This window comes from Varanus komodoensis, unplaced genomic scaffold (genome assembly GCF_004798865.1).
Source record: "Varanus komodoensis strain SLA01 unplaced genomic scaffold, ASM479886v1 scaffold1, whole genome shotgun sequence".
NCBI lineage: Eukaryota > Metazoa > Chordata > Lepidosauria > Squamata > Varanidae > Varanus > Varanus komodoensis.
The window spans coordinates 8034107-8058940 of record NW_025335268.1 but is presented as its reverse complement, the minus strand read 5'-3'; the positions used below and the strand labels follow the sequence as shown (position 1 = coordinate 8058940).

Here is a 24834-nt window from a genome sequence, read left to right as displayed (position 1 = left end):
ACATCTGGTTCATGTTTCCATGCTAGTAATAGCAAAAGTGCTTCTAGAGAGGGGAGTTCTATTGCCAACAGATGGAAAACACTGGACTGAATTTAATGAATTTCCCATGGGAATAAGAAAGGCAGAAGCAGCAGTGGGAAAACACAGGGAGGCTATGGGAAGCCCTTGAAATGATTTTGCCTTGCTAGTGACTGATGTTTCAGTAGTGCATTCCCCCTGTGCCTCTCTGAAGCACAACGTTGCCCCTCAAAAAGCATGTTGCTGTATTGGACAGGTATAGAGAAAGGTAACGTTTTACTTGAGCCTAATTGCACAGAATCCTATGGGCTTTTGAAGGCATTGTAATCTTGCAAAACAAAATAAGAGAGGACTGTAGGAATGGAAAGCCCTGGGGCAATGGACCCTTTCAGATAAAAGTCTATTTCTCAGTTGGCAATTCATTCCAGGGCACATGAAGACAAATGTTTTGTGCATGTGGATTTAAAATATTTTGTGGATAACTGCTTTCGAGAACATCTACACATATGTGGAAAATCAGGAATCCAGATAATAGGAAAGCTGCATAGGTGATGCTTCACTAAAATATATTGAAATACATGTGTGATTCAAGAGATGGAGACTGAATTTAGTTTACAAAGAATTTTGAGAGTCAGCTTTAGACAAGAAAAGTTGTACCCTATGAAAATACGGGCTGTGGGTGAACTTTCTTTTTTTCTTGCAGTGCTACACTAGCTTTCTGTTCTCCTGCATACTTTGCTTCTCACTTCTGAGAAATTCCATGTGAGACTTTTACAATGCAGCCTCACATGGAAGTAATTCACACTTTGTTCAATGAGGCTGTCTGCCTAGTAAGTTTAAGCCTGCACCCTAGTAGCTTCGCTTCTGTAAAACTTCTTAAAAGTCTGTCTGCCTTTTCTTTGAATTGCACCAAAATTTCACATTTTGCTTGATGTACTTCCTTATTTTTACCCTAACCCCAAAGTGAATTAAAAGTCATAATTGCTGAATGTTTCATTCTCTCTCAAAGTGTACTGGGTACAATACTCCTCTTAGTGTGGATGGAGAACTGGGGAGAGAGATCATGTAAGTTCTTTCCATTTTAGAGAATATGTTTAGTTATCATGACCTTTAAATGACATTTAGGCTGCAATCCTGTATATATACTAAATTCTGGGTAGGCATGCATTGGATTGAACCATAAAGGAATTTTCTTGCCTCTTATCTATTTATGCTTGCCCTTCCTTGCTGCTCAATCGTCCCAAAGCCTATACATATAAAATATCTCCAAATATTCCCTTTCATAAATGTAAGTTTCTAAGTTCTGCTTCATTCTATGTACTGTATATAGCATTGTGACATCTCTAAGCCTCTATCTTTCTTTCACAGCATGAGTTTCACAAAGGATTGTGCTGTTGGTTTCCCATATATAAGCACTTAGAGAATAATTCTGAATTCCTTCTAAGAATATTTCTCAATTTTCTGTATGACTTCTCTGCACAAGACCCCACTTGGCCTTTACAGCATTTTTTGAGTTCTGAAACAGGATCACGGATTCAAGAAAAGAGCTGAAGTTCTGATATGCTTTGAATGCAGCAAGTCTCTGGCACAACCCCTGACATTTCTAGTTAAAAGGATAAGGTAGCAGGAGATGGGAAAAACCAACCACCATAGAGCCAGCAAGATATAATGGCCAGAGCATCGGACTGGAGCTTAGGAAGTCCAGGTTTGGTCTCCATTATGTCTGGATGACCTTGGACAAGTCCTGAACTCTCAGCCTAACCTACCTCACAGGATTGCTGTTGTGAGGATAAAACTGTGAAAGCTGCCTTGGATTCCTTGCAAGAGGAACAAAACATGGAACAGAAATGTAGTAATAAAGAAATCCACGTGCAACCCAGGAGATAAAAGTAGAGCAGATCAAACTGAACTAGCTAGACAAATAATTTGATCTGCTATACAAGAACTTCCTGAGCTGTTATGTCTAGGAAATAAGCAGATATAACATAAGCAATAACATTCCCAAAAGCAAACAGGAAGTTCTACAATACGTAAACGTATTATGGAACCCTAATTGTATGCAAAGCCCACAATTTTTCCCCCTGCAATAAACGGACATAGCTATCCCTCTGGAAGTTAATTATATACATTTCTTTCCTCCTCTAATTTTAAATGCATGCTTCCATGAACTCTAATTTCCCACTGCCACTTGTCCAGATCCAAAGTTGCTACAGAATCTACAGTATCATCAACTGATATTTTACTGTTTTTCAGATGGAAAAATAAACTTGGGTCCCTTCTACTTTCCTATTCTATGCTCATTATCCTAGCTCAGGAATTGACCAATTTTGGGGCATGTTGGCATGTTTTTTTCTTTCTTTTTTTCACTTGTGTGCTGCACCCCAAAGCCATGAGGCTGCCTGGGTGGCTTACATTACATTGGACAGCAACAATTGAAACAAATCAATAAACAATACATAATACATAAAATAGAACAATAAAAATAATAAAAACCAACATTTGGACATTTGAGCAACTGTCAAGCATAAAATTGGGTGGGGCATAGCTAGTAACAAGGACAAGTACTAGAGGCTCCCAATTTGCTTTAAAGCAATGTCATCAGCCAGTAAGAAAATATAATACTTTTAAAATAAAAATTGGGAGAAGTAGGTTGACTCCAGCAAAGGTCTTTGTGGGCACACTGGTGCTCATGGACACCACATTACCTACCTTGACCTAACAACTCCTTCTCCAATCAAGACCCTCTTGAAAAATGCCAGCACCATTCTAAAAACTTGCCAGGATCTGCCCCATCAGTACCTGACCAGAGTGATGGTTACATCTCTGTAACTGACAACTCTTTGTTCAAGTAACTTTAATTCAAGTCTAGGCTGTCCAACATTAGGGAAGATACTGAAAATTGCATTACATTATGTCTGAATTAATTCTCCAGGCTAGGACTACATGTTCATTAAGTGTGATGAATTTGTTTCATTTTCAAAATTTCTTGCAATTTTTTTAAAAACTAGTTATTAGCTACACTAGTTTTGACCATGCACTGTCTGTTTCTGGATGGCCTAATATATATCATAGTCTTATGCTATATCTTAGATTTCAAATTCTGCTGTCTGTTGCAGCTTGATTAATACACTAGAAGTAAACATACACAGAGTCTGGTCACACCTTTTTCTGTTCAACTGTCTGCAACTGGGGGATGACTTTTGTTAAATTGTACCATCTTATTCAGATGTTCTTAAAACTGAAGCATATGATCACGGGAGTTCTTGAACTCAACCCTGTATCACCTTTGGTGGTTGCCCTGCCACACACACGAGTTGGGTGGCAAGCCTTTCTTTCCTACAGCCCTCAGCTCTGCGTCCTTTCTGAATGACTCATTAAGATAATTTCTGTGGGCAATTGACATGGTGCCTACACCAGGATGTCAAGCTGTTACACAAAAAAGACCAGATCTATTGTCAGCTGTAGTTCAATCTCTTTCTCTACCCAACTCTGTTGTTGAGACACAGCATGACAGTCTAATCTTAGTACTAAGCAGGCAGAAGTTTGTTTATTTTTAACCCTTTTCACCACCTTGTAATCCATTTGGACATGGAGCAGTATAGAAATACTGTAATCAAATCAATAAATAACATGTATTAATCTCCAAAAATGTATTTGGTTAATACAGTACCAATAATGCCAACATTATATTCATATTAAACAATTCACCAAATGGTTCGTGTCAAGAGACTAACGATCATACTTCATCCACCGTAAGCTCATAGCAAAAAAAAAAAAAGGGGGGGGGTAGAAAGACAGACTCCAGAAGGCACTTTAAGCAGCCCCTGCTTGAACAGCAGGAAAAAACCTCCCTCCCACCATGGTCCCATGTGCTGAACCAAGAAAGAGAACCTTCGTCCCCATAGCAATCCCCTTCATGGGTGTCTCTTGTAAGGAATCAGAGGGAACATGTACTTTTTCAGCTGTGAACTAACAAAAAATCTCTATGTCTCTGTTTTTTAGCATCTATGTGTTTTGCATATATAGAGATATATGGCTGTGCTTGCATTCAGGAGTTTAACTTCCAAACAGTTTCCCTTTCCTCCTGCGTTTCATAAAGAGGAACTTTCTCCAAAGACTTAATCACTCAGAATTATTGCTTGACATTTAAGGGCCGGTCCTTTGCTATGCAAAACCACAATGCACACAGCAGTAATTTCTGATCACTGGCCCACTGGCTTTTGTAATATGTTACATGGCAATATGAAGGTCTGTATACAGCTAATAAAGAAACCCCTGGCCAAACAACAGCATTTAAGGAAATTTTCACTGCTCCATTGCTTCAGCTGTTCAAGAACACAGATGTACCTATCTATTAACATCTGCTGTGCTTTCCTTTCACAGACCTCAAAGCCTGAGCTATGGGTGATTTCTTCCTATTTATATGAATTACGAAATCTTTATAATATATAAGCAAATGCAAAACTGTCTAATGGCTATGTAATCACAATCTACTGGAATAAGTGTGCACGGTTAACAAAATAAAGTTTTCCTTTATTTATGAATTTTTATGAATGATTCATGAAAATCAGTATTTCAATTTCAACATTTCAAATACTTCAAAATTCAGTATTTATGAATGAATATGAATTATTCATTTAATTAAGAATTGTATCAGTTGTTGCCTTTCCTTCTACTGAGGGCACAACCCTAAGCACATTTAGACAGAGAAATGTCCTGTAACTCCCAGCATGCCCTGAGCAGCATGGTTAGTTTGAGAGTTTGTAGGACTTTTCTCTGTTCAAACACGCTAGGATTGCGTCCTTAACTGCTCTTTGGTAAGAACAACAAAGGATCCCTGCTGGATCAGATCAAAGGTCTATCTAGTCCAGCATTTGGTTCCCACAGGGGCCAACCAGGTGCCCCAGTGGAAAGTCTACAAACACAACCTCAACACAATCGCACCACCTCACTTTTGTTTCGCAGGTATATATCTGGTGTTCAGAGATATATTGCCCCTGATACTGGGAGTAACAGATTGCCATCATGACTACTCAAACATGTCCTAATTTTAACCACATTACTTGGAAGAAGGTCTCACTGATTTCACTTACAACTCTGGGGAGTGATTGATGGGGCTTAGTTCAGCAGCAAAGCATCTGCTTTGCACACAGGAGGTCCCAGTTTTAATCCCTGGCATCTCCAAGTAGGAAAGAGTCCTGTTGGAAAATCTACAGGTAATCCTGGGCCAGACAGATCAATGGTCTGACGCCACAGAAGGCAGCTTCCTAAGTTTCTGTGACTGTTCTTGAGAGTGTTACACCATTCTTTCTGCTCTTGGTAAAGAAACCGTATGGCTGAGTTGTAAGCTATGGCATAGGTGTGCACTTCCCACATTCATAAATGCATGACTGAGCACTACATTTTTAATAGTGCAATCCTGTGCATGTTTACTCAAAAGGAAGTTCCACTAAAGTTTGCAGCCTACATGCACATTTAAGACATTGTTGCTTTACTGCTATTAAACACTAGCCAAGTGTAAACATGTGTTGCTCTTCATTGGGAGGGTTAAAGGCCTCAACTCAAACCATTCTTATTGAAGTCAATGGGACTTTAAGTACTTAGCACTGTGATATATACTACAATTCTAACAAACTGAATGTGGGCACATCTTGGCTAAATTAAAAAATTAAAATTCTTTTATCTTGAAAGGAAATATTTGTACCTATGTGGTGTATTAACAAGCATTGTCATCTTTCTATAGGGAGGAAATGGCCAAAGATTATTTCAATTTTCATTTAAATTGACCAAATGAAAGCCCCTTCAATGAAATTACTAACTGTATCTAAATGAAGCAATTATCAGTGCCTTATCTCTTATTACTTACCTGCAGTCAGTGAACAGGTTTTAGGGTGGCCAGAAGACAGTCTTCTGGCTGAAGGGCTGTTAATACTGAGCCTTCTGTTTCAACGCAAGTTTGGTTTAATGATCAAGAATCACAAAAAGGGTTTTGAAATTGTCCATCAACACTGAGCACTTGGACAAGCAGACTGAGCAGGCACAAAGTCATTCAGTCACAGTTACATCCCCAATTATTGAGATATAGATTGCATTTTTATTTATAGTAATTTGAATAATCTAATATGCACACTCTGTGCGCTCTTCTATTTTTCTGGCTGGTCTGTATCTTCCTTTTTGGTAATATGCTGGGGTCCTGGCCTAGACGTAAAATCCTTTGAGACAGCCCTGAGCAACCCTCAAAATCTTTCAAGAGAAATCCTTTGGGACAAGCAGTGCCAGAGCTGTGTTCTTTAACCACGTCAGTGTGCAAGAGATGACCGTGGTTGTGAACCCAAAGCACACTGGCAATTTGATGTGCTCCGTGAACGTATTAGGTTTCACAAGTGCTGACATTTAAGCATATAACGTATGACATTTGCTCTGAGTATGCAAAAAGTGCTTTGACAGCAGTCCAGTGACTATGAAAATAAACAAAGAACCAAAACTAATTGAAATAAAAAATGCTATATATAGTATACTTGACCCCAGCTGTTAAGTGCAAGCCAAAACAAGAAATTTTCGGACTTCTGCAATATGTTCATGAGAGATTTTGGCAAACAAGTTCCATGGGACTAGGGCAATTGCTGAACCGGCAGCTCTGAATGTTACAAATAAGCAGTGACAGAGCAAGTGTGAGTGATTTGTACTTCCTGTTTTCATATTTCCAGTGTAACACTCTGTCTTTGGGTTATGAAGGTCCTGTGCTGTTAAGGACTCTTTAAAGGACACTCACACAAAAGGAGGCAGAACCAAAAATGGGAACAAAGGGACAGGATATAATTAAGAAATGTACCATTTTTATTACACTTTTAAAAAATCACATCCTTCCTCCAAGGAGCTTACAGTAGAATCATAGAATAGTAGAGTTGGAAGAGGCCAAAGGGCTGTTGGGTCGAACCCCCTGCTCAGCACAGGATTCCAAGTTGAACCATCCCTCCCAGATGTGTCCAGTTGCATCTTGAAAGCGCCTAGTGTGGGAGAGCCCACAAACTCCCTAGGTAATTGGTTCCATTGACGTACTGCTCTAACAGTAAGGAAATTTTTCCTGATATCTAGCCAGAATCTGGCTTCCTGTAACTTGAGCCAGTTATCCCATGTCCTGCACTCTGGGAAGAACAAGAAGAGATCCTGTCCTTCCTCTCTGTGACAGCCTTTCAGGTACGTGAAGAGTGCTATCGTATCTCCTCTCAGCCTTCTCTTCTTGAGGCAAAACATGCCCACTTCTTTCAAACTCTCCTCATAGGGCTTTGCCTCCAGTCTCTGAATCATCTGTGTCCTTCTTTGAACCCTTTCCAACTTGTCTGCATATTTCTTAAAATGTGGTGCCTAGAACTGGACACAGTATTCCAGATGAAGCCTATCCAGTGTTGAGTACAGGGGAACTAATACTTCACATGATTTGGAAGTGATACTTCTATTAATACAGCCTAAAATAGCATTTGTCCTTTCGCAGCCACATTACTGACTCATCTTCAGTTTGTGATCTACAATAATTCCAAGATCCTTCTCACTTGTTAAGCCAAGTGTTGTTAAGCCAAGTATTCCTCATCTTGTAACAACCTATTTGGTTTCTTTTCCTAGGTGTAGAATTTGCATTTATCCCTACTGAATTTCATTCTGTTGTTTTCAGCCCAGAGCTCCAAATGATCAAGATCTCCTTGGATCTTCTTTCTGCCTTCCAGGGTATTAACTATCCCATCCAGTTATGTGTCACTTTTGAGTATACAAGCTTCTTCTCCCTCATCCTCACAACTACCTTGTGAGTTAGGATAGGCTGAGAGAGAGGCACTGACACAAAGATCATCCAGTGAACTATATGACTAGGAACAATTTATACCTTGTTTTCTCAGTGGCAAGCTAACCCAGGCTTCCTCAAACTGTTGTCCTCTACATGTGTCTGACTGCAATTCTCATCATTCTAGAATGATGGAGGTTGCAGTCTGGCACATCTGGAAGGCACCAGTCTGTGGAAAGTTGAATTAAGCACTACCATGTTCTTCCAGTTTAGGTGTAAACTCGATAAGAAACCTCATCCTCACATTGCCACTTCTTTGCTCAAAGTGTTTATTCTCTATCCAGCTCTTCATCCAGACTCCCACCTTGTTCTTTCCATCTACCATGCAATACCTACACCTACCTTGCAGAAGTATCAGACACCTGATCTTCCATTGCCCCACAATTTTGATCAAGCACATTATCACCTGGGGTTGTTTCTCAGAATTCTAATTTTTCATGCACTGGGATCAGCCCAGGGTAAGGCTAGCAATACATTCCTACAGATGTGCACAGAAGCATCTCCCACTGAGCTTACTTCCAGGTAAGTGTGCATAGATCAGTTGTCTATGATGAATTAATAGTAAGCTTATTTATTAGTTATTGCATTTATACATTGTATCCTCCACTTACCAGCTACCTGGAACAATGTACAATTAAAATATTATTAAAACTTATCATAAAAGCATAAACAGAAGGAACAAAGGAAAAATCCCAACCAGAAGAGCATTAGGAGCATTAAAACTTAAGCACAGCAACACATTAGACAGCATTAAAAACATGATAGAACAGAACCATCTTCACTGATCATCTAAAAGGCAAATGAGGAAGGAGCCAACTCCTAATGTTCAAAAGGAACTTCCATAATCAGGGTGTTGCTACCAAAAAGGCCCCATCTTAAATACCCACTAACCTAGCTTCTCTGGGTAGTGGGAACTTATAACAGTATTTCTTCTGATGATTGTAAATTGTGGGAGGTAATCCTTCTGATATCCTGGCCCCCAAAAGTTCAGGGGATTTTAATGTTGCAGTCAGCACTTTGAATTCTGCATAGAATCATATCAGAAGCCAGTGACATTGTTCTAAGATCATGTCATTTGAGCTACAAAGCCTGACAAAAGTTTAGCCACCACATTTTTCACCAGCTGCAATTTCCAAACAAATTTCAAGAGCCGTCTCATGTGCTATGATAATAGAAATGCTAGGGGATTCAAGCATGAACCTTGTGCCCCTGATCTTCCTTCCCCAAGGATGCAACTGGCAGGTTAAACAGAACGCACTCCTGGTCACTGTTGGTAGGTAACCTTCTGGGAGCAGCATAGTGCAAATGCGTTTCTCCATCAGCGCTCTTGATGTGAGTGAGACTGTGAATTCCATCATGCCTCACTGTTGGCTATGCAGGCTGGAACTGAAGGGAGTGTCAGTCTAACAACATCTTTAGGGCCACACATTGTTCAGCCCTATTACACAGAATATTTTCTTTGAAATGAGTCCTGTTGATTTTGATGGAAGCAACATATAAGTAAGTGTGCTCACAACTGTGGCCTGTATTTAATTTCCAGTGTATAATTCAGTTAAAAGGAGAAATGCATTTCCTTCGAGTCATCACAGGGGTTCTGCTTTCTCGCAGGGGGGAACTTGCATCCTCATCTTCCACATGCTACCTATACATAATCATGCCCTTCTATTATACATATTTAGAATCAGCTTCAACCCTTAAAGCTTGGCTGGTTTTACCAGAAGAGCCTTGACACATTCCTAAAGGACTGCTTCCTCTTTTCAAGTGAGTAACGCCCCCCCCCCCAAAATCAACATCAGATTGAAAAGGGAAACCGATCTACTTAAAAACAAACAAAAAATGGAATTGCTATTCCTGACCGTATACTACTTACATGGGTCACCTTTCCTTCGCCCGCTCTTTGAGTGGCTTTTGGATGGAGACGGTGCTTGCAAAGAAGCAGTAACTTCAGTTTGGGCTCCTGCTGTTCTGTGTAAAGCAACTAGCGTTTAAAGTATTTTTTACATAGCTGCAGCGGGCGAGTTATACATAGAGCGAACGAATGGAAAATGGATGTTGTATCTTGAACCCACATTAGCCGGAGAGGATTTTGTTTTGAGCTGGTTAACAATGGAAACTTTTTTTTAAGTGTTTTCCTCCATCAGTCCTGCCAAGCAAGAGAGAGAGAGAAAGAAAAAAAAAAAAAGAAGAAAAAACTTGTTCCGCTGAGTTCAACCCCAGACAGGCTCACAACTTCCTTCCTGCTTTCCGACACCCTCCCCTCTCTCTTTCTCCTGCACATTCAACAAACATTCAAGAAGCAGCCAATGGCACAAGGCTGGCGCTGGAAAGACGAGCAATGAACACCGCGGCAGATCAGTTAACAAAATAAAGTTACCGATTCTGCCGAACCAATTCTTTTCCTCGCTCTTTGACCCATTAGACTGCGAAGGGGGAGCGGGGGGGCTGAGGGTGAACTGACAGAGCCTTGATCTGGACGTTTGGAGGGCTGTGCACCCTGATGCCCGGCGCTTTTTCCGAGGAGATGTGAAACTCTAAAGTTGCACCAACCTCTGCTGCACAGGTAAGGCCAAACCTGCGTAATTTCGCTCTGTGGCTTCCCCCCCCCCCCCCCCCGGCACCAAGGGCATCGCTCCTTCCTGTGGGAGCCGAAGAATAGATTGAGGCTGGGGCGATCCATCTATTGGAGGGAGAGAAGCAGCATGCAAGTTTCACAACTCGCGATTTCTCAAGATAGTGCCGACCTCCACGCCGTTGTTAAACGGCTTTTACCTCGTTGTTGCATTTGGGCGTTTCTCTTTTCGTCCAAGGCTCTTATGCGCACGGTTCTTTTCTTAGGGGGCGCCTCCAGCAAGCCACCCTTTTCGGTTGAGATCTGCCGGCGGCTGAGCACGCATCCTACGCACCCACCCCCGTCTCCACGCGGAGACTTCGAGGGATACAAAATGCATTAGGGAGATTAAGCGTAGGAAGGGAGGCAGCTCAGCTAGTGGGGTTAGAAAAACCTGCGAAGAGAGGGCGTGGAGTGGACCACTTGCAAGAGCTCACCTCTGCCAGGGCTTGTGGTAGGAATTGCCATTTGCCCTGCAGCGTGAGGCTGCAGACATACCTCACGGAGTTTAGGTTGTACATAAATACACATGGCCACATTTGGACACACTCTAAGTTTCCATGAAATGGCCTGCAATTTTAATGAGCCATTCAGGTTCAGAGCACCGAATTAGTATGCGATAGTGAGCTTTTACTCCCACCAGTACACATTACCCGTAAGAAAAGCCCGCCTCTGACTTGGCTAGGTTCACTGGAAATATTTGTATGCAGCACTGCTGTGTATAAAAATAGTTATGTTAGAATTCTAGGACATAAAAATGTAGATAATAGGGGGTTAGAATAGGCGCACATCCTGCTCAATGAATTTGGGAGCTGTAATGTACAGCTTCATACTGCTTCATACAAGGAAATGTGTGTGATCGTAATTGCAGCTGTGCGCATTAAAAGGATAGCTGGAAAGCAACAGGTGATACAAGTGCAATGCTCACATGTAGGTACAAAGCAGTACCAAGGAATAATAGACAGTCTTCATCTAGAGATCCGTTACAAACTTATATAAATATCCATGAGAACACATGAATCGCACAGTAAGTTTAGCCTGTGATCCTACGCCCACTTACCTGGGGGTAAACACCATTAAATTCAGTGAGATTTACTTATGAGCAGACATGCATGGGATTGTTCTGTTATAAAAGCAAAAAAATGTACTTACATGACAAGGACTATAAGTGGTACTAAGTTTTTACTGTCCTTTCCCAATTTAGGACTGTACAGCTGCTTTGACTGGTCACTTTAAGCCTCATTAATTTGGGAATGCTAGGATGGATTAGGGTTAGGGCCATGACAGCCAATTCTGAAATTACGAAGTGTTTAAAAAATTACACTATAAGAGCCAGCGTGGTGTGGTAAGTAGAGTGCTGAACTGGAAACCCAGGAGATGAGGGTTTTTGTCCCTACACAGATCTGAAACTCACTGGGTGATTTTGGGCCAGTTGCAGCCTTTCAGTCTAACCTACCTTACAGGGTTGCTGTTGTGAGGATAAAATGAAACAATGTAAGCTACCTTGCTTTCTGCACAAGAGGAAAAAGGGTCAGATATAAATGTAGTGTAATAATAAAAATAACAATCTGCAAATTTTGCAGTAAAATCAACAAAGAGGATTAACTAAATATGTATAGATGTATAGTAACCTACATGTTTGTGGGTAGAATACACTTCCTCTCTTCTACAAAGTTGTAATTTTAGGGTCAAACTAAGTAAGATGGGAGTTCCATGTGCAGGATTTCCTAGTTTTAAAAATGTTAATAACAACGTTTTTGTTAGAAGATTCAGATCAGGACCAGCTCAGGAGCGGTAGAAGATTCAGATCAGCATCAGGGTGCTGGATGAGAAGAGTTATGCCAGGGTGTTTTCTTTATTACAGTTCTTCTGCCAGCTGTTGTTTGCTGCATGTGGCAAAACATGCAGATAGTAGTAAGGAATTTGGAAAATAGTTCATAGGGAAAGGGTTGAATTCCCTACTGACACTAGGGCCCTCATTAGAATTAACCCCTCCCTCTAATATCGTTTATTAATATTAAAAAGAGCAACTTGTTGATAATCCTGTCCATGGACCTCTTAGGTCCTATCTACCTTGCTGCTCCGTAGATGAAAATATATGCTGTCCATTGGGACTACCACGTTTCATGCATCAGACAAAATGGCTTTGATCTCTGAAATTTTATGTGCCTTTGTTGATCTTTAAGGTGTCACAAAGCTCTCTGTTGATAATGTAAGTTATGCGTAGATAGTTGGTTCTGTTATAAAAGAGTTAGATATGGACCAGAAGCCTGCAGATGTTTTTGCTGTTGCTCTCCAAATGTTTTGGGCTTATTTCTCACTGTTGGCTATGTCAGCTAGGGCTGATGAGAACTGTCGGCCAAAACTTCTAGAGAGCCATAAGTTACCTCCCCCTGCTACACAACACCACATGTGTCAAATTAGATTCTATCTACTAGATAACCACTTGATGTAACAGTCCTCAGAGTGTTTTAGAATTCCCAGTCCTGTAAGTATGCATTAAAAGGTGAGGCAAATTATAGCCATTCACTATCCTTTAATCTCCCTGAATTTGAGTACAAAAGGAAGTTGGGTAACGGATACCTATTTTAGGGGATGTTGTTGCGAGGATAAAAATGGAGTGGAGAAGAACTAACTAAGCCCTCGAGTTCCTCGCAGGAGGAAAAAAGTGAGATATAACTGCAATATAATTGTAATATTGAAAAGGCATCACAAAAATAGGTCTACACAGCAAAAATGCCTGATTCTATTCATTTATTGATGAATTTGTTTATTGACAACATAGTAATATCATATTCTTTTTCTCCTCATCTTATATAAGGCAAGAGGCATTTGGCCAAGTGACTCTGATATAAGGGGAAGTAACTGAAAATTGTGCTATATGTATTTACCCAGAAGTAAATCTCACAGTGGGACTAATTCTCACATAATTGCATAAGATTGCAACCCTAACCCCACACATACAGTAACTCCAACTAGGTTCATTCAATTCAAAGAGCAGCGAACCATCAGACAAAGCAACTAAAAATGTGTACAGATAGCATAATGCGATGAAAGCTCATCTCATGTTTGTGTCATATAAGCCAGGATATGCAAAAATTCCACAGATACTTATTCACTTAGGCACACCAAATAGGCAGATCAATACACTTGCGCTAGCCACAATGTGAAGGATGCTAAATGTGTACAAAATTAAAGTCTCTAGAACACAACTTAGCTCAAAAAGTAAGAGATGCTGATTAATTTGGAGCAGAGTGTAGCACAAAGATGCATATTAGATACATAGGCCATAGACTCATCCACAAACATGCAGCACTCTTCCTGCTGGTGGCCTGTAGCAATGGAAGTCACAAACACTCCAACACATATACAGTCCAATAGGTAGTGCTTATAATACATGTGCACATTCTCAGTATTGGAGGAAATAACTGTGTATTGTGCAGCCCAACCTATGCTCAGAAATAAATCCCACTAAATTCAATTGGACTTCCTCTCACATTAAGTACGTTAGATTACAGTCTTAAATAGCTGGCTCAGACATGAAGCAAATCCATGTAGCTTTCAGCAAGCTGCCCAACTGCTCAAAAATTCAAGGAGTAGGAAACCGGTAGGGTGGGGAGAGCAATCTGTGACTTTCCAGATATCCTTGGACAGCCGCTCTCAGCAGTTTCAGCCAGCATGGCGAAGAGACCCAGATGACAGAAGCTATAGTCCAGCACTGTCTGGAAGGATACAGGTTACCCACCCTGTATCGTTAGAATATAGAAAAACTAAAAATGTGCCAAGGCACAGTGTAAAGTATTGCGATGTAAAGCAAACTAGCAGCATAAAGTAGAAGCACACCCAAAGAAACACTCTGGGGAATATCTGCTTCTCTGGTTCCCTTACCCTCTCTGTGCTCCCCTTGAACCTATGCCTCCAGCTTGGGTTTCATGTGACCTCTTAGATGATTAGCCCCACTGGGTTGGCAAACATCTCAGCATCTTTTCCTACAGATTTTTCAGGCATATGTCTAGAGCCTCCAATTGTCCTTTTCCAGTTTGCCTTAAAAAATAGTTCATGTCATCCTTGCTGGTTTTCCTAAGCATGATAACCTTACTTCCCAGGAAGGAAATCAAATTTTAGGCCCCACTGCCTCACTTCCTTCAGCATTATGGATATGTTTTGAGCCCTAGGTTCCTTTTCCACTGCCTATAATTTCCTCAAGTCCAAGGTCAGGAAATAGGACAGTTACCACTCTCTGCAGTTTTATGGTGATCCATAGTGAGTTTTCAACTTTTATTCTCTTCAGCCTTAATGTACAACCTCCTAGCATAGCATAGCTGAACAGATAAAGCCCCAGTCTCTAGCAATTCTTAATTTCTAATGAAAAATTCTAGTCCTGAAGAATATATTGTAGTATTATGCCTTCTCCCTTGCTGGCCATTCCTATGAGCAGAATGCTGGCTGTTGTGACTGAAAGTTTTTAGGACTAAAGAGATTTTGAGGGAAAGGCGAGCCCCCAGGTTAGTTGGTTTGCTAAGTCAGGCCACCCTGCTCAGCCTGCTTCACCTTCTTGAACTTCTCAGTCCTCTTAGCTTTTTGAAAAATAAATAGGGCTAAGCATAATCTTGTTTAGAACTTGTATCTCAATATATCTGTAGCTATGCTTTCTTGCCCCTGAAAGTAGAGGGAAAGTTACTTTAGCCAATATGCAAAACTAATTTCCTTATTAGTCACATAAGCCAGGATTGTGCCCCTGCATGAGAAAAATAGAATTGGGGCTATAAAACGGTTTGGGATAGCAATTCTGTAAAATTTTTAAACAGAAAAAAAGCCCTTTCTAACTGCAGAATGGTGGGAACTGTAGGGGAGTTTTTTCCTGTCTCAACAGTTACAAGACTGTACCCCTAGGTTAGTACGGTCTATGCTCCTTAGATTTGACATAATGTTATGAAGAAATTGAAATAAATGGCTCAATAGTTTGTCCTTGATTTTTATTTTATTTGTTGAACTAGATTAAATTAGGTAAACACTGAGGTATCTCAGTGGTTCTGTGCAATACAACGTTAAGTTTTGCTTTTTGGGATCAGGGGATTTAAACATCCTCAAGAAGAGGAAGAGCTGAAGTGTTGGCGAGCCCTTCTGGCGACGCCTCCCACCTCCCTCTCGTCCCCCAAAACTTGACCAAGCTCCTCCCCAAAACCTGAGCCATGCCGCCATTGGCCGAGTTCTGCCTCCCGCAGCCAACTAGCATGTCCGAATTGAGGTCCCTCAGTTTTCCCGCGCTGACCGTACCCTCTCCCTCTCTCTGTTTCGTCCCTCCACAGTTGTTTATGGAGCCGCGGGCGGGGGCCGGCTCTTCGCCCCTACGCATCCGTGGCTTCCCGGGCCATGCTGCAGCTGCCACTGTCCCCGCCGCCGCCGCCGCCAGCCCTCGAAGGACGTGGTGGGCTGCTCGGCAGGGGCTGACCTGGGAGAAGCAGCAATAGCAGCAAGAGGAAGCAGCAGCGCCTCTCCCTCGGCGGCCCGACCTTTTACTATGGCCGTGTCTTGCTATGCGCTCAACAGTTTAGTGATAATGAAGAGCGCCGAGGAAGAGGAGAAGAGTGGCGGCGGCTGCAAGAGCAAGACGCCGCCAGTGACGCGCAGGCAGGTGCTGCCCGGACTGGTCCGGGGAAGCGAGAGGCACAGCAGCTACTGTCCGCGGCCCGGGCGCGGCGGCTCCAGCAGCGCCGCCACGGCTTTCCTCTTTCCTCCAGGAGAGCTGCCGCAGGCGAGGGAGGAGGCGTTCGCACGCAGGACTCCGCGACGGCTCAGCAGCCCGAGCTGGGGGACCCGCTCCAGCCGCTCGCCTTCGCCCAGCTCGGCGAGGATCCTTCAGCGGGAGCTGCAGAACGTGCAAGTGACCCAGAAAGTGGGGCTCTTCGAGGCGCGCATCCAAGCGCAGAGTCTGGATGCCTCCGCTGCCACCTCTCCCCCCAAGAGCTCCCCATTGGCCAGGAGACGGTCTCCTTCCCCCGGACCATCACGGGCCGCGCAGATGTTTGAAGACGCTGCAACGAGGGGGTCGAGGCAACAGCAGGTGGTGGCGGCGAAGACGCCAGAGAGCCTGCTGTCCCGGCTAGAAAGCTCGGGAAAGACGTCGGAGCGGGAGGCAGAGAAAGACTCAGCAACCCGTCTGTCATACGTGGCGGAAAGGAGAGAGACTGGTAGCAGCTCCTTGGTGCTGCAGGGTGCGATGGAGATGGAAAACGGGCTTTTCCTGGGGCAACGATCAGCAGAGACTGGTCTGGACGGTGGGGTCGCTGGAGCACCAGGTTCGAAAGAGGCAGAGATCAGGAGCAAATTGCCCCAGGCTTGGGGTTTGGATGAAACAGTGCCAAAGGCACGTGATTCAGATGGGATGGAGAGGGTGAATGGGATTTTCAGGGAGCAGGAGTCGGGGAACACCGGGAGGAGACTGGGATCTGGTGTGGGGCAGGACTTGGAGTATGGAAGTGGATCTCCTGAAGGAAAGGACTCCAGAGATCTGGTAAACTCCAGGTGGTGTGAGGGCACGGAGGCGTTGGGGGTGAGGGGCAGCGAGGGGCAGCCAGGTGAAGGTGATGCTGGCAAGGTGAGTGGATCTTCCAAGAATCAAGGCTTCTTACAAACCATGCAGGGGAGGAGCAGCTTTCACAGAGGGCAGGGCTCAGACGCCATGGAGAAGCCCCTTGGAGAGCCGCTCCCAACAGGAGACCCGCCTTGTCTTGCCAAGATTGACAGCAAGGGCAGCAGCAGCAGCAGCAGCAGCAGCTGCTTGCTAGCTTTGACTTGTTCTGTGAAGCAGGCACCACTGCTGTCACCACTGGAGTCCTGCTCTGAGATTATGGCTGAATCCAATGGAACTGGGCTGCCAGAGCAGCATCCCACAGAGCAGCAGCAGCCTCCCTGGGGAGCCTCCGTGGAAGTACATCAACAACAACAGGAGAAGTCCCTAGTGGAAGGGGAGAGTTGCTTTGGAGGAGGACGAGGCGGAGGCAGCAGTAGCATCCCTGCTGTCATTGTGACTGACCTGGACGCTCAGGAGGAGGATGAGGCAGGAGGAGCCCCCCAAAAGAACTTGTCTGTCAGGAAGCTGTCGTCGTCTTCAGCTTCTTCAACTGGCTTCTCTTCATCCTGGGAAGAATCTGAGGAGGACATTTCCAGTGATCCTGAACGATCCTTGGACCAGAGTCCAGCCTTCCTGCAGACCCTGGATAAACCAAGAGTGGTAAGTTCCCAGCAAACCTTGTATTCAACACTAGTAGGACAACAATAGGCTTCTCAGTGGTTTGCAGAAAGTTCCAGGTGCAGTTGGCATCCCTCTATAACCCCCATACATTAGTGGATGGGAATCCTTTTAAAGGGAAATATGGGTCTGTTATTAATTTCCTTTTTGGTTAGTTTCTGTATTACTGCTTATTAGCACCTAATCTTTAACATCCTTTAATATCACTTGTGTGTTCCCCAAGCTATATAGAGAGAGAAAGGGGGAGAGGGGAAAGGGGGAGATTATCTGTCCTCACATTAGTCGTATAACTGGTATCCCGTGACAGAAAAATTTGTATGATCATGTGCTAGAAATGCCCATGGAATTTGATGGGTGGAGGGAACAAACCTGTGTTAAGACAAGTCTTAGATAATGGTGTATGAACTTTGGAATATCTGACTTTGAGGATGAAACTAAAGGTGGATTCTCACTATGCTATGGTTTCTTGCCAGAAGTCTTCAGCTTTAGAGACCATCATACACTCAGGGTGGATTAATTAAATAAAGGTAATTTACAGTGTAATGCTATGCATGTCTGGTTGGAAGTTATGCAGCCTCAGATGACACTAAACCTTTGATCATGCAGTCAATGTGCAGTGCAAGATTATATCTATTTAGAGAGAATAAAGTCTGTTTGCCTTCTGTATGCATGCAAGGATACCAAGTAAGATCTCTTAAGTGAAGGCTGATTCTGCAATCCTATACACATTTTGGGGAGGAGGGGGAAACAGTCCTGCTGAAGCAAGTGACAGTTAAGTGGCTATTACATGTAGAACTCTGCTATAAGAATCCAGAATATCCTATGACCAGGGACAATAATTACTGAATCAAAGATTATTTATCAGTGAGAAAAAAGTAAAGGTCCATAGGGTTTGCTTAATAGAACAAAATATATTCACAGTGTGAATTGCAAAGCCCAGGAAGATGGAAGGGCTTAATTATCCCAATGAAATCTGTAGATGATCATGGTTATACACACAATGGTACCTCCACCATCCTAGCACCAGTGATGACTTGCTTGAACATAGGTCCAGCAGAAAGTCAGCAATAAATACAATACTTGAGATTGTGTCATTCATCATGCTTAACAACAGAAACATATTCCAATTCTATACAAAAAAGCAGACTTCAATTAAATTTGTTTGATAGATTATCAGAATTTAGTTTTAAAAGGTAAGAAGCCCTCAGCATGTTTCTATAAAAGGGCAACCAGTATTATCTTTTTAACAATCTGTTTAAGTCTGATTTAAAGGCTTTAGAGTTTTTAAAGGCTTTGATGTGTTTGCACAGAACCCCCTTACGTCAGGTTGAACAAACCTGTTCCACTTAAATTCTCCTACACTGCAGTAGCTGTTGATTACAAATACAGATTGGGGTACATTTGTGTGCATGGGGGTGGAGCAGAGCTATATAGTTTGCCTCTACCCAGATAATTCTTTAGGACTGTGATCCCAGAAGTGTCCCAGCTACACACAATTGTATTCTATAAGGATTGCCAACTTACAATAAGGGCAGAAGACGATTTCACAGAAGGAGAAATGATTGTATGAATCTCAAGGCATTTGATAGCAAAGAGCTTCAGCTACTATTGCTTGTCCCAGATGAATGGGAGAAAATCTTATTTGTCATCTTTAGAAACAAACAAACAAACCCTTGCTAGCTTGTCCTACTGTTCTACTTCATTGCTCTGATTCCTTCAGCTGTTATTAATTAGGAATGCTTCATGTTTTCAGTCTCAGTTAAAAAGCCAATGCAAGTGATAGGCACTCTGTTTGATAAGTGAACTCATCACATGAAGATGCTGTGACCATTAGAGAAGTTTCATATAGAGTTTAAAGAAAAGTTTGAATAGAAGAAAATGTTTTTGATACATTAAACCTAATAAGACTTGTAATGCATTCATTTTCAAATGTGTCACTAGGGAAAGGCACCATTTGCAGGGTTAGCCAATATATGCCAGTTTGTTGATATGAGGATTACGTTTTTTATTTATTTAATTTGCTACTGTCCAACAGCCAAAGCTCACTTAAATTCTGCTATACTGCAATAGTTGTTGATCACAAATACAGACTGGGGTACATTTGTGTGCTTGAGGTTTGGGGAGGACGGTCCCGTTTTATATCTTTTTAGTGAACATATCCTCTGATTCCTCTAATTAAATAACAGTTTCTCCTTTATAGAAATGTATCAGATGAGCAAGTTATTCACAAATCCTTGTTAAGTTTCAAGAAGGTGCTCTGAGATCTTCCTGTCAGTAAAGCTTGCTGTGTTAACATTTTACTTGGGATTAGTGAAAAATCAAGAACCATTTATTTATATTTATTCCTATATAAGGGAGATATAAGCCCCAACATCCTTGGTTCCTACTATCAAAATGTCACTCAAAAGGATGCCCTGATATGCCCTGCTGGACAATTTGAGCACAACTGTTTGGGGTGAGGTGAGTCAGTGCTAGCTCTTTTCAGTGCTAGTTTAACTGTGTGTGTGTGTGGGAGGGGGAGCCAACTGTGGGCTTTCTGCAATTCTTTTAAAAGCTGTCATGGTGGACAGTATACTGTTCCAGAAGAAAGTAGACAAAACCCATTCTTGCAGTGAGAGGCAATTGGTTTATACTTAGGGAAGAAGTTATGCTTGTTAAACTAATGACTGTCTCACTTAAAGACTAAAAAAGATATTGTGGCACAAGTTTTATGGGCTACAATCCACCTCGTTGGATGCTTGGAGGTGAGTTTAGCTCTGGCAAGATGTATTTGTTAGTTTTTAAACAAACCAAGAAGTTTTCTAACAAGTTTTTTCTGAGAGAGTGTCCCTTCTTAGGGTTCCTGTTGTAGGGGAATTGCCTAATATGTACCTAAGATGGCATCCTGACAAAATAACCTTTAGGTTGTGACTAGTTGGAGAGTTTGCCAAATGTAAAAGAATTACCTTATGCTTTTTTATTTTGTCTAATATAAGGACAATTTCAGCAATACATGGTATGTGAGAATTGTGGAATATAGGACCATGGGCTGTTGCCTCTCTTTTGATAGTTAAATCAGTTTTCCAGACAGATTTTGTGCAAATGGCTGATTATGTAACCTTAATTTCTTCTGATAAGTAACAAGGGCCAGATGCCTACATTTGAACAGGCAGCATTTCACTATTTCTTTTAAGTAATGTTGGTGGATAGGCTCTCCAACACCTACTTGAAAGAAAACAGAAAACTCAGGCACAGGGATGGAGAACTTGTGGCCCTCCAAATGTTGGTGAACAGTAATTTCCAGCATCTCTCCCCAATATAGTCAACAGTAAGGGATGCTGGGAATAGCATTCGAACACCTTCTTAATGGCTGCATGTTTTCCATCCTTGATTTACTTGGCTGTCCATAGCGACTGAGACAGCCATTATGATGCATGAATGAAATATACTGATGACCTAATATAAGGTCATATACTGATGACCTAATATAAGGTTCAAGGTTTGTTCTAGGAAGCAAGCTAGCTTGCAGGAGTTTTTGCTCAGGGAGAGTGGTTACTTTTGGAATTGCTTTTTTACTGTCATTTAGCGACAAGACTCTTCAACTTCATCAGGTTTTTCTTCTTGTTCAAGTCAAAATATCAATAGGATTATTCATGGGGCTCTTGACTTTGTTTCTGTCTGTAATCAGTGGAAAGAAGCAGATGTATGGTGCATGTGCATATGAATATGCACACAGCTGACACACACATGCACATGTCTACACATATATGTGTATACACATATGTGTTCATACACACAGAGAAGCTATGAGCTCCCCTAATGTTCATTTTGTGGAGATCAGAACAACAGGAGAGATCCGGTAAAGTATCTCAAACTAAACTGATGATGCGTGATATCATAAATTGTGAGCATATGTCTTTGCGTACAATGGCAGTGGGGGATGCGCCAATAATTCGAACTGGGAAAACAACCCTGGAAGCCCAAAGTGAGACTGCTGACTTAATCTGTCTGACCAACCTAAACTAAACTCCAGAGCTAGATCTTGTGGGAGCTTCTGTAATTAAGTAAGACCAGTGCAAAGACCTTTGCCCACCTAGGTATATTCTGCAGTAGTTGAACATGTTAATGCTTGTAAGCCAGGAACAGACCTGTCCTGTAAAATTCAGGAACGATTAGTGACCCAGTCAGGAAAACATACTAGCACTATTCAGGCATTCAGCCTGAATGCATCAGGGCACAAATGTGTCTGGAGGGGAAGAGTGTGTTCTGCCCTGTCACCGACATCCCCAGTGCGTGCCAGCCATGCCCCTCCCAACCTTCACACATTCAGCATGGATTGCTGAAGGAAGGCTTCTAGGAACATTAAGAGAATAAGTGACAAGCTGGGTCAGACACAGTGGCCATCCGTTTATGCACAAGAAAGTCCCAAGCTGGACAGGAATGCAACAGCACCCTCCTGCCCACGCTCCTCAGCAGCTAGTGTCCATAGGCAGATCGCTACTGACACTGGAGGCAGTTCCCCTGGACTTTTGTGCTGAATGTGTGAAAGCCAATAGTAGATAGTGTGGAATTAGCATCTGCCTCTGCCACCCTGCGCATGTGGCACTTTCACATGTTTACGATGAATGCTTGAATAGGGATAATTTTTGTACCCCTGTTCAGTACTCTCTCAGGGGCTTTGTGAGGGCTAAATGGTAGTGAACTTCTCGTTGTGTTATTTCCAAAGGAAACATCCATATATTTCTTTTAGCTTTTTTGCCCGAGCTGGATCTTTATGTAATTTGAAAATTTCCCATCATAATTTATTTTCTTCAAGTAACTTCATACATCTTGATTCTGGAAAAGCTTCAGGCATGGTACTGTGAATAGTATTTCTGGGAGTGAGAAGGGTGGCTGTTTGGGGTGCTCATTCTAAAGGACTGGGTGTGAAGCAGAAAGGGAGAGTGTTGGGGAGAATGGGCCATCCTGACATGGAGAAACGGAGGCACTTCTCTCACGGCCAGACTCCCCAGATGGGCAGGCAGTTCCTGGGAATAACCAAGATATACAGGTGGCAGGAAGGGGCTTTGAACAAGGGAGTTTCTCAGGCAGCCCCAGCTCTTGACCCCGCAGTGTCAGCAGAGGAGGGCAGCGCAATTAGAATATTGGCATGTGGTGAGGAGGTATGCTTGCTTTCAACAAACCCATCCTGAAGGGATGGTACCAAGGCATGCTCATAAGGAGGGTTCCTGGAGGTGAATACCAGATTGGGTTCAAGAAACTGCTCTGTACATGCTCAGAGATTTGTTCTGGGTGATTTGTGCTTTTGGGGCAATAAAAAAAGCTTTTCAAGGAAAAGTGGTCTGTGAACCTCGGCTTCTGACATACACTACAAAGCAGCATTTCTTTCTGAGGTGTATACTTAGTGTTGCACATGTTGGCTTTCTTTGTCTGCATGATCAAGGAACCTTTCAGGAACTTCCGGTTGCCTGTCCTAATGCCTCCAAACGTTCTCTGCAAAATATTGTGTGTTGATGTTTCAACACAGTAGCATCTGAAGCTGTTTTGCAACCCACAGTACCAAGTGTATAGTTAGGTAAGAATATATCAGATAAAAGGTAATTTGAGGTTGACTTTTTTTCTTAACCTGAACAAAATCCAACCCTGAAGAAAGCACAGCTTTTCTGCTGCACTGTGAAAGACTAACCACAGCCTTAGTTTTTTTCAGCTACCCCCGGATTTATATGCAAAGTTCTTTGTAGCTGTGATATAATTGTCTACACAATGATCCTGTGAGGTAGGCTGCTGTTATTCCCATTTTGTGACCATGAAGGACTCATGGGAATCAGATTTTTTGTCGGTGTCTCTGTATTTTAGAAAAGAAATGGTCTAGTCATATAGTAAGTAAAATTGAATGGAAGGTATAAACCCTAGTCTGTCTTTACAGTATACAGATTAATAATCTAGCTATAGGATTTTGGAGACTCACAGAGAAGCCTTCCCACATCTTGTGGGATCTTGATATATATATTATAGAATGTATAATATGGAATGCTCTCCCCAGAGAGGTCTGCCTGGTGCTGTCATTATATGTTTTTTGGCGTCAGGTTAAGACCTTTTTATTTCATCAATATTTTAATAAGCTTTAATATTGTATTTTTAATATTATATTTTAACTGCAGCCAGAGTGGGTTGATTTGTTTATGTTGATTTTTATGTTGATACTTTGTTATAATTTATGTATATTGATATTTGTATTTATGTAAGCCGTCCTGAGGCTTTTGCAATAGGATGGCATATAAATATCACAAACAAATAAATAAATATTAGAACAACAAACAGAGAAAGGGTATGTACAGTGGCCATACAAAACTGCTGTGTTGATCACTGGAACCACAGTGAGCTTGACAGACTTAGCTGCTGCTACAGTCTGGCCAGAGAGTCTTAACCAAATCTGGGGTTATGCTATTTTTGCGTTTTCCAAATTGGAGAGGAATATATTCAGTTGCAAAAGAAGAGAAGAAAGAGCAAATACAGTAGGTTGGCAGCACTGCTTGGAGCAATTACCTAGAAAAGGTCCTTCAGGCTGATCATACAGGTTTCTTGCCTAATCTGAGTTACTCTAAAGGCACAGCATGATTATAATGTTCCTTACCTACCATACATCCAGTATAAGAAGCTACTCTAATTCTGAGCTATTCTAATTCTACTTGCATTTTGCAGTGGACGAAAGGTATTGCAAAATTTTATGTAATTTTGCAAAATACTTCTGAGGTTGGTTAGGCTGAGAGGAGCAGTGAACTTCACAGCTGTAAAAAGAGTCAAACCAGGATCAGACATATCCAAGTTCTTCATGTTGTCCATTTGGTCACATTGGCTGCAGTGCTGTTAGATAATTCCTAGTACATGATTCATTCATTTCAGTGTTTATCTATTTTAACTGCTAAAAACCAATTAATATGACAATTTTAAAAAATAAAGCAATAATCTAAAACAATAAAATCCTACAACGATAAAAAATGGCTTTTTGCAGCTGTGTTCCATTCTTCCTAGTACCTTTAATGAAGCCTTCCCCCAACCTGGTGCCCTCCGGATGGGTTCAACACAGCTCTGAGCACAAATTAATCCTCACCACCACATCAGCTGCTTTTGGCTCAACAGATG

General features: G+C 42.1%; 1 protein-coding gene and 1 long non-coding RNA gene across 3 annotated transcripts in view; one reads left to right on the top strand and one right to left on the bottom strand.

Annotated features, from left to right (window-relative positions):
- The window catches only part of LOC123026569, a 24099-nt gene extending 13227 nt beyond the window's left edge, over nt 1-10872 (bottom strand). The window contains exons 1-2 of one of the 2 annotated variants that reach the window (XR_006415328.1): nt 10622-10872; nt 9723-9995 (exon numbers count right to left, since the gene is read on the bottom strand). This is a non-coding gene — a long non-coding RNA (uncharacterized LOC123026569). The remainder of the gene's footprint in view (nt 1-9722; nt 9996-10621) is intronic. The other variant, XR_006415336.1, reaches the window with a different exon arrangement.
- ITPKB (inositol-trisphosphate 3-kinase B) overlaps nt 10092-24834 on the top strand; it is a 93967-nt gene continuing 79224 nt past the window's right edge. Inside the window, exons 1-2 of the mRNA XM_044436262.1 lie at nt 10092-10412; nt 15770-17694. Of these exons, the coding sequence (XP_044292197.1) occupies nt 15982-17694 (1713 nt within the window). The 5' untranslated portion in view covers nt 10092-10412; nt 15770-15981. The remainder of the gene's footprint in view (nt 10413-15769; nt 17695-24834) is intronic.